We start from the raw sequence: 10,913 nt of genomic DNA, 5'->3' as shown, positions 1-10,913 counted from the left end.
TACATATAATCAACCACATACCATACAAAAAATGCAAACAGAAATACTCACAGATTATCAAAGCAGTGTACAATGTCTGCTGTATGTTTTGGTGCAAATATTGCTTGTCTTAGCCTTTTTCTGTGTGCAGCAGTATCCTAAAATATCAGTAATGTTCTTAGGAAGCATCAGTATTTTTTAGTAAGTATTTTGCCCTTAAATATGTATGTCTGCGGGGTTTTTATGACAATTTTCATATTCAGCATATGTTCAAAAATGCAGTAATTTCACAATATCTGTTGAGGCAGCAGCAAATCCGTTTCTCAGGTATCTCTCTGTTACCTCATAACTATCACCTTGCTGGCTACCCACATCCCGTCATCTCTGCACTTTGCATACGCACACACACCACACCATACACACACACACACACACACACACACACACACACACACACACACACAAACACAAAGTGAGCACTGAGCTGTGAGCCACATGTCAATACAGCGCTCATGCTCCCCTAGCTCTGTTTCCCCAGGGACTGTCACTCCACCCTGGTCTTCCCCTCCATTTCAACATTCATCACCTTCTTTTGTTACTGATAAGTTTTGTTTTACTTGAATATGAAACAGAAATACACCAGGTTAGTTATTAACAATTCATCAGTATTTCTGTGCAAATAAGTCATGTACTGTTGTGTAGGTGTTTCACATCTGAGTTAAATCATTTCTTAGGACCTTTCTTCAAGATATCCAGTCTGTACATTCCTGCTTTGCACAAAAAATAGAAAATGCTTGGGTGTAATTAGAGTAATCCTGTGATATAAAACTTTCTGGGCACTGAAAAATAATGTCAAAACATTTAGTGACTTTCTCATTACATCTCGGTGGATTCCCTCCCATTCATGTTTCACTCATATAAACCAAAGTTTACAAATGGCATGCACACACAGCAGGTCTGCATGTTGTCTGTTCCTCTTTTCAGGGGAGAAGTTATGTGCTGGAACATCTTCCTGGGCTCCTTCCTGTGTTTCCTGTCCAGAGACAGATCAGGCGGTCAGGGATCATTCTTGTCAAAGAGTGCAGCAACCAGGACAGAGACTGATGCAATTTTCAGCTTTCCCCTCACCCACTGATATTGACACAATGAGCCCAGCCCATTTAATCCAGGCCTATGATTTCTTTAAAATGTGTATAAAAACATTAGGGTTTCAAGTAACATTATTTTCATTATCAATTAATCTACATATTATTTTCTCAATTAATGGATTATTCACATGGTCTGTAAAATGTTAGCAAATATTGTGAAAAATGTCTGACACATGTTTTCGGAGCCCATGCTTACTTTTCCAAATGTACAAAGATAATTGGTTTATTATCATAGAGGAGTATGAAAATCCAAAATTAATCACATGTGGGAAGCTGGAACCAATGAATTTTTGACATTTTTGCTTGAAAATCTTGCTTTAAGGATTATTGCATTATCAAAATCACTGCTGATTAATTTTCTCTTTGATCAGCTAATAAATTCATGATTCTAGCTCAACAGAAACGGACAAATGTTAGCTGCTGACATTTATCAATCAATGACAGTGAGTAACTCTAATGAAGATATCCTCACAAAAATAGCCATAAAGAAACCTTTGTGCTCTCATTTGATTATACTTGTGAGGCCCAGAGCACTAGCAAGTTAAATGTTAAAAACAGTACGACTGTGTGTGTGTGTATGTGTGTGTGTGGGTGTGTGGGTGGGGGGTTAGTGTGACAGAAGGCAGTATACAAGGGCTTCCTTAGAAAATGAGGGAAAAATTGAAAACAGAAATCTTGACGCAGGTTACAAGAAACCACTTTCCCGTAAATCAGCAAACTTCCTCATCTTCACTTTTACATGTCAAACCTTCCCTGCCACACATATTTCAATTTTTGTGTGTTTCTTAAAAACCTCCTGTTGTCTTTAATAATGACAGATTCTGAAGATTTAGATTTCTTATACATTCATGTCTGATCATGTTTACAGGTCTTTATCCTACAAAATTAACAGTTAACCCAGGAGAAGACCTCCGTATAGGCACAAGGCTTGAGGGACCATTGGGTTGAGGGACATGAACTGATACTGATTAGAGGATATGATCCTTGATCAGTGGCTACCACGGTGTGTGTCTGTGTGTGTACAAAACATGTGTGGTTAGGTGGCTTTCTCCCTGCATCCCAGGATGTGGGCTCCCCGTCCACCTGTCTCTCCACTGAAAGCGTCCTCAGTGCTCTCCCAGTTCCTCTCTGGATGCCTATTCTCATCTCACCCACACTGATTCTAAACCAGCGTTGTCCCCAGAGACACCACCAACGCCTTTAACACCACGGCTTGCATGACACAACCTGTTCAGGGTAAAGAGTATTCTTTATAAATTACATTTTATCTCACTCACATGTCAGTGAATTGGTTTCAGACTTTTTTTAAGATTTACAAAAATCTTGAAAAATATACTAAACCACAAATAATCAAACAACATGTTCAATGGGATGACAACAGATCTGAAAGGTCAGTGCAGAGAGCCTGCAGCCAAGTTTAGGGATATTGCTTGAAAGGACTGTGGAGTCAGCATATACAAACAATTCAGGAAACAAAGTCAACCCCCCTCCCCCCTTCAAAAAAAGCGATACCTTAAATCTATCAGGAAAAGCTTTCAATTTGCAGTTATTCCTCTTTTTTGCTTGATTTCCTTGAAGCGCTGCTTTTCAAGACATTGGAGCTGCTTCCTTTAAGTGTCTCTCTTCTGTAGAACACAGAATATTGAAATGCTATGGAGCAGATGGCCATGGTTACGTTTGATGGCAACATCAGGACTGTTTGTCACTTGTCTCTAATGGTTTATTGTGGGAAGCCTCAGACGCCACAAAGAGATGTTGCAATACAAAGAGAACCACATTGCAGACGCTGGAAAAGTGAGCAGAAAAGAGACTCAGTTAGCAGAAATGTACACAAGCATGTGTCTCCTTCTCTTCCTGTTGCACTCCCTGCAGAGATGGGAAAAATCCATTACTGTACTTCAATATCAATACAATATTTTGTTAAAAGAAAACAAAGCATTTACGAGCAAGTGATTACCAAAAGTAAAACTACTCTCTGTGAAAAGTGGTTCTTCCTCTTAAAGTGCTTGTAAAGTCTTGCTTTCTCTTCCCTTCTAACTGGTATCTTGAGGTGTCAAAAAAAGAATTGTGGAGTACACTTTACAATATTTCCTGCTGTAATGGTACAAAATAGAAGTTTATGGTCTCAAAAATTGGAGATATACAAGTGAAGTAGTCGAATTTTTAAATGAACATATTAAGTTACTGTACAGCTCTGACTCCCTGTGGTGTCTGGAACAAAACGTTAGCAATGTTTGTCATACATATCATACACATTTACAGTACATTTAAAGAAATTGTTTAATATTTTGGGAAATACACTAATTCACTCGCTTGCTGTGAATTACATAAGATCGATACCACACACCTCATGTGTGTACAGTAAATATCTACTAAACATAAATATATTGGCCAGCTCTAGCTACATATAAATATGTAGCTAGAGCTGGCCATTGATTAGCTTAGCTTAGCATGAAGATTGGAAATGGGAAACAGCTAGCCTGACTCTGTCCAAAGGCAACAGCTCTACTTCCCTCCCAAAGCCCGAATAACATGTTATATCTTATTTATTTAATCTCACCAAAAATGAAGTGTAAAAACAACAATTCACTCTAGAGGTGTCTGTTGGAAGATTTCGTTACAATCGTACTGCACCAGGCTAGTTGTTTCTTTCCTGTTTCCAATCTTTGTGCTGTGCTAGTCAAACTGGCTTCTGGCTCCAGCTACCTCACATTGTACTGCATTGAACTGAAATGAAGTCTTTCTTTAGAAGTCATACAAAGTCATACGTTATGATTTATGTTATGATTTATACGTTATCTGTTAAATTGACCAATATGTTAACGGAGCCTGGAAAGTAGTCACTGAACTCCAACTCCAGAGTTTGTATTTTCAGAGCAATGGGCCTTTGGAGCAGTGGCTTTTGTTTTCAGGATAATGGGCCATTAGACAATGGGCGTTTGGTCCAATGGGACATTTTTCAAACTATTGGGATTTCGGAATAATGGGCCTTTGGACCAATGAGCAGTCCTTCATTGTACATCACAAAGAAAAACATATAAAGTAGATACATTCACACTTGGAGTTTCAGGCCTTCAATCCTCCATTTGCTTGGACCACAATATGTTTATTGTAATCTTAAAATGCTTCAGAATTCATTAGATTCATTAAATTTCACAATTAAATAATATTCAAGTAGCTAAAAAATTGCAATCATTCATCTGTTTGTCCTTTTAAGACAATTCTTAATTCTATGGTTTCAGGATTTTTGATATTTTTTATTCAACCTAAAATGTGAAACCAGATACTGTTTAAGCCCATAATTCCAAGTTCACAAGGACAATAATTATATCCCTGATTTTACTTTGTATGTATGTTTTATGGACCATAAATACATTGTATCAATCCAGCGTCAGACATGCTATTTGGGGGTGGGGGGAGAGTCAGCTTCCTGTGACAGTTTTTGAAGTAAGTTCCTGTTCTGTGGAACTTAGAGAGAACTCCCCCATACAAAAAACCACACACACACACAGGCACCTGCACATAGACACAATATTCCATCTGTGTTTCTTATTCAGCGAACCATTCATTAATTATTCTAATTTAAGTGGTTTTATCCCGAGATGTCATCTGACAAGCACATGACATCCTACACTATGATCTCTGTATGAGTCATTTCAGTAGACCTTCAGTAGATCTTTTAAAATAAATTCTGAAAAACTGATTTACTCAACTTCCCAAACCTGTCTCATAAAAGTTAATCCACCACTAATTCACCACATGATGGTACAAGTGGTATTTAATATTATTTAAGGTCATTACATATAATTATGTTATCATATGTGTGTTATTTTTCATTTAACCTATATTTATTCATGTAATTTTCATTGAGAGCCTGCCTTTCTTTTAACTTATTTCACCTTACAGTAGTACAGTATGAGTGGCAACATTTTAAAATGACCATTAGAAACCCATGGCTTTTGTATTGGGGAAGTGAAAATGTTTCTTAGCATTAGTAGCATTAGTGTGTGTGTGTGTGTGTGTGTGTGTGTGTGTCTACATAATGGTTACATCCAAACATATTCTACACACTTCCCTGCTGATATTTCCACTTTTGACGTGTGAGATGATATTGTCGTCTTGCTCCCTGGTTTTAAATGCCAATACTGTAGAAGCGGATGGGTTGATTTTGTCTCAACTGTGAATCATTTAATCATTTGGCACAAATTGGTCACATCTCTTCCTTTCTTTTCTCTGTTAGTCATCGGAGGGAAAGGGGGAGTGTCCGAGAGTTTCCCTACTTTAGTCTAGATCCTTCTTTTACTTTCATACAATGTTTTAGTTTCATCATTCCCAAGCCAGAGTAATAAACAGTATGTGTTCATAGTTAATTACATTCTCAGTGGTGGAGTTCCCTGTAAAATGTAACGCACTTTGTTGTGGCTGAAGTAACAATCACTGAACAATGTGAACTTTTTTTCAGTTAAGTTTTTCAAATCAATACTTTGTAATTCCTCAATATCTAAAAAGACAATATGGAATCTTATGTTTACATTGTATTGTTATGTCTGCATAAATATGAAATTTGCTTTAACCTCTTCAACCTCACAGACATTTGTATCTTGTGCAGCCAAGCATTGTTCAAAGCACGAGAGCTATAATTCAAATATTAATCAAGTTCTTGAATATCTTATCAAGATTAGAAATATATCAGACAAAATTATGAGTAAATGTCTATATAATTATGCACAAGACTTCGAGAATTTTCTATTTGATGTGATGGCACAAGCATTAGAACAGTTTAGCAGATTTGAATGTTTTATCCATCAAACACGATACTGTCACTCAAGCATTGAAACAAGCAGACAGAAAACATGCTGTGTTCACTGTAGGGAACTGGATGTTCTGAACAACACTTCTGACATCTACTCATGGCGATATCAGGAAATTTAAAGAATTGTACTGCTGTTTTTTGCATTTTTAGTTCTTAGATATATTCTTTTCCCCCCACCTGACACTAGGTTTCATTTATTTTAGTATGTTTTGAAAATCAGCTTGCCTAGACTTTAAATTTGATCTAGTGTGGTCATGTTCATGTGTGTTGTTGACAAAGTTACAGTATGTTATCATCAAGTGGTTTTGCAATAAGTGTAGGGTAAAGTCTCAACACTGATTTTAATACTGTACAAAATACATGAAATGGCTGAAAAAGCTGCCTAGAAGACTAATCTGTTACTAACACAATTTCATATTCATCACTTGTGTAATAATTCAGCAATCAAAATGAAATCAACAGCAATGTGATGATATAAAGACAAGTTGTGTAGTTCAGTAAAAACTCACTTTTATTAGAAATGCAGTTATAAAAAATTATGAAAATAAAGGTCAAGCAAAACAGTCTGATAGTAAAACCTATCGATAATATAATGCCACATTGCATCTTAAATCCCTTATCTTTTATCAACTCGTATGAATATCGTTTTATTTACTGAAAAAATAGAAAAATATGTTGATTTGGTCTAAAATTAAAATGGTCATCTTATAAGAAATAAGTAACTCAATAGCAAAAAAAATAGTTAAGAAAAAAAAATGTAAAAATAAAATTCCAAAAGAGCTAAATTACCTATTATACATTAGTCAGTTGACATACTGCAATTAAACTTTTGAGTAAGAGTTTATAAAGATATAGATGAGAAAGAAGATGTCCATAATACATTATCAACTCAAAATAATAAGTTTCACAGAAATTTAAAGACGTTTCTCAGATTTGTTAAGTAATGTGGTTGAATATGTTCTTAAAGCTTTACACCACAGTGGAGTTGTGTGTAATAAATGAGTCTTATTGCATATGCCACTTTTTTCTCTTGAGCTGGACGATAACACTCTATTGTAATAATAAAGCAGACTTTAGACACAGAGTCAGTGTTAGCGCTACATATAAAAATATAAAAAGTACCGATATACAAAATATTAGGGGCATCCTAATATTACTTAGTTACAGTTACTTACTCTGGCTGATTTGTTTCTCCTTATCATTATGTCTCCACTGTGATTGTTATAAAAGTCTAACTGTGATACTGGTTTTTACCTGGATTCAGTCAGTGTATGACAGAAAAACATGGAATGTCTCTAATATTTTGTACATTCACTTTAGAACATGCTGAGGAGCTCCTGTCGGGTTTGTAACTGCTCACAGTTCAGGCAGTGATGGGCATGTTGTCCCTGTAGCAGGCTGGCCTCTGGGGGCCGCTATAGCTGCACAAGTCCTGGTAGATGCGGGCCATCTGGTCAGAGGCCACCTCATCAGACATCTCCAGGTTGGGGTTATTGCAGAAGGGCTGGGGGCGGCGCATGTTCACTGCCTCCAACAGGTGCTGACAATTCACCACAGTAATCTGCCACAGACAGAGGATACAGAGAGTTTTAGTTATCTATATATTGTATTTGTATTGTCTTAGGACTAAGTATTTCATTTCAAGGCTGAGGAAATATTGGATATTTATGTTGCTCGATCAGGCATCTACTAAAGACATTGATATTTACTGTAAATAAGACACATGTTAGGATGTAAAAATGTCATAACTTGACTGTTCTTACCTGCACAATTATCAGTTTGCTCTTGGCATTGTTGAGATCATGGAGCTCTTCTCCAAAACACAAAATCACTGTTGGATCAGGGGCTGGAAACTGACCCTCCTGGTATAGCTGAAGAGCTGGAACATACAAGGCACATGGAACAGGAACATTTTTTTAGGCTTTAGGATTTGCTAAGACCTGTATGTGTTTTGCATTGATTTAGACTCTTTCAAGTTTTCATAAGCTTAACATGGAAGCTCACCTTGAAGAAACCTTCCTGTGTCAAAAATCTTGACCACAGCGTCCCTCTCAAGTTTACAAGGCATGGGGCCATACTGTGAGCCCACTTCACCCAGCCCACTCCAAAAGACACGGCTCTGGCACAGCCTCTTGATGAAGATGCCTTCTTGATTGGCACGGAGCAGAACACCTCTCTCAAGGTGGCCAAGAAGCTTGTGTGTGACATGGCGCTGGCGCTCATACTCAATGACCTCAGCAGGGGGGAAATAAATACTCTGCATGCTGTCTGAACTGTAGAGGGCGCCACGACCCAGGTGCTGTTGGCACGGAGCGATCCGGCAGCCTTCAGGATGAATTACCGGTGTGTTCTGTATCAGCTTTCCTCCATAGTAGAAACTGATCATCATCTGGGAGAAAGCTGGAGAGGAGGATACTTGGTAAGCTTTGCAAGAAAAACAACTGCAAATGTCAAAAACATGATGCATGTATCCTGAAGCCATCATTACTGTCCATACTTAACTATAGATCTGATGTTAATTATGATGCATTCTTGGACAATAAAAATCAATACCTGAGCTGGGAGTGCCTGATGGCAATGGCTCCTGATGCACTGGGAAAGCTGAATCAGAGAAGGAAGAGCTGAGTTAGGCTGTGGACATGGTTAAGTGATCACTGACCACACTGTCATGTCAATATTTTGTCACATCATCAGAAATACCATTTCTCTAGCACGATCTTACAAAGAAATTATCCCCTTAGTCAGCAAAGTTCGACAGGATGTTAGTCAATTCCTCCATTGCAGAATTCAACAGACAAGCAAATAACCTCTACTTAGCACCCACAATTGCAGGGACGTGTCATTAAGCTTTCCACTGTGGTTATTTTCAAAGACATTAAAGCTCATGTCTCAAAAAGACGGAACTAAGAGTCGTACTTGAGAGAAGTAGATAAACAACATATATCAACAACACTGCCTGAACAGTGAATGGCTAAATGTAATCAGAGAAAAGTGTGTTGTGTTGTAAAGTGGGAAGAAAAGGTTGTCTTACCATTGATGCTGCCCTGGGACCAATACTCTGGACTGGCCTGGATGCTACAGCCTTCCTCCTGCAACAAGACAATAAGGCAATAAGTTGTCTGATAAATGATCAGCCAAGCACCTTTGTACAGCACTGTAAGGTACAACTGACAGTCATGAAGATCATGTGGGAGGTTGTGCATGCTCAGTGCAACAAGTGTTGGAGGAGACAGCACAGTGTGGTAGTCAGAAAGAAAATAACACAAAAGCTAAGCGGCATCTTTGAAGAGACGTGAGAGGGGGCAGAAATAGAGGTGAGAAATACAGATAGATAAATGATTTGAAGTAAGAATCAGTCTCACCTCTTTAATGTACTCCTCTAGTTCTGCAGGGCTGCAGTCCATGTCAGTAGTATCACCAGAGCTGGTGGTAGCTGTCATGGCCATCACTGAGCTTTTGCCATCTGTGGACAGAACAAAGAGACATTATGACTCTTAATGCACTGTCCTTTCACCATTCACAATTGTTAAATGAGGAACCCAGGAATATTATCCTACATCATGCATTGCTCAAATGTCAAAGAAGATTACTTGCTGGCAGTTGGATAATGGAGATATGTTTTGGATTTAAACTAAAGAAATTAACATATACCCTACAATATTCATGAACTCACTCTTCTGCTCTTCCTCAGGTACAATTCGGTAGACTTTATAGGGCTCAGAGATGTCCAGCTGCGACCTTTCTGTCACCTCCTCAAAGTCAGGACTTTTATTCAGGGCACAGCGCAGCCTCGTCTTCCATGTTGCAGGCTCAGCTTTGTCCCCTTCCTTAAACTTGCCTTTAAACACAGCCCATGCCTGTGGAGGAAGAAGCCAAATATTGTGTTAAAGCTTGATGCTTCAAGAAAAAATATTAAACTGATTCTTCTTTTTTTAAAACTCTCCTTAAGAAAGAAAAAAGAAAGAAAGAAAAACAGAAAGAAAAGATGACATATATTATTGCATTGCGTCAAAGTTTGAGCAGGTAGAAATGAAATACTTCCCCTTGTTATTTAAGTAAAACGTTTTATGGCCAAAATTACTAAACGACATTTTCCATTCGGACATGATTGGCCTGATTTAAAAAGAAAAAAAGCGCTAGACTAATCCAACACAATCCATTTTACGCAGCACTGCGCGTAAAACCAAAACTCCATTGAATCTATTTGTCAAACCTTAAAAATGGACGCGTCAACTTCTTGGTTGTAATCCTGTTTCCCTGCGTGTTTCCATGGAATTCGGAACATAGTGCGGCTGTCATCTTCCCACAAGAGTCCGGAGTATTGCGCGCTCTGGATCTGCTCCATCAGCCACTGCTTCAGTCTGCGACCTCCCGAGTTTGACATCTTGTCTTGGTTTTGGATTGTTCACGGATATGCCTAAACGGGACGGACATGATTCTTAATAACATATAAATCATTGCTATTTATGTGTGTTTAAACTATTATAATTTGATCTTTCGTCAAGGCAAAACTAATACATTGTACTTTACGTCATTTCAAAAACAAATGAAAAGTAAAAGCACTTACAGATAAACAGGCAGTTGAGATCGTGGCCCTATATGTGTTATCCAGAGTTGATAGATGGCTCACTGACAGATTTAATGTGAGATCTCACTAACACGCGCCTGTCAGGTTTATTGTGCCCTGTGCGGTGAATGAGATAGGTGCGAGATGATTTGACAATACTGCTTCACTCTGACCAATCAAGTGTTTAAGATCACTGTGGGCCGGCCCATTACGGAAGTGTTGTTCTCTTAACTGTGGGCATTTACAAGAAATGGCCTGACACAAGCGGTGGCTGTTAAGTTGCTGCCCACGCCAAGCTACGCAGACGTGGAGCACTCAATAAACCCGGAGAGTCACAAGTTACCTTATGCTTTGGGGGATTTTTGCGCTCTAGACAAAGGTAACGCGTCCCTCCCACGTCCACTCA

General features: G+C 38.3%; 1 protein-coding gene across 1 annotated transcript; it reads right to left on the bottom strand.

Annotated features, from left to right (window-relative positions):
- Positions 1–6,428: 6,428 nt before the first annotated feature.
- Positions 6,429–10,638, bottom strand: irf8 (interferon regulatory factor 8). Its single transcript, XM_044347662.1, has 9 exons — positions 10,508–10,638; positions 10,154–10,357; positions 9,614–9,797; positions 9,303–9,403; positions 8,972–9,029; positions 8,494–8,541; positions 7,945–8,340; positions 7,704–7,819; positions 6,429–7,501 (listed from the first exon to the last, which is right to left on the bottom strand). Exons 2-9 carry the CDS (start codon positions 10,322–10,324, stop codon positions 7,304–7,306), a joined length of 1,272 nt encoding a protein of 423 aa, XP_044203597.1. The 5' UTR covers positions 10,325–10,357; positions 10,508–10,638; the 3' UTR covers positions 6,429–7,303.
- Between the last annotated feature and the right edge of the window lie 275 nt (positions 10,639–10,913).

Source organism: Thunnus albacares, chromosome 1 (assembly GCF_914725855.1).
Source record: "Thunnus albacares chromosome 1, fThuAlb1.1, whole genome shotgun sequence".
In the NCBI taxonomy this organism is placed as follows: domain Eukaryota; kingdom Metazoa; phylum Chordata; class Actinopteri; order Scombriformes; family Scombridae; genus Thunnus; species Thunnus albacares.
Note: the sequence above shows the minus strand (reverse complement) of the source record. Positions and strands in the feature narration are given on the sequence as shown.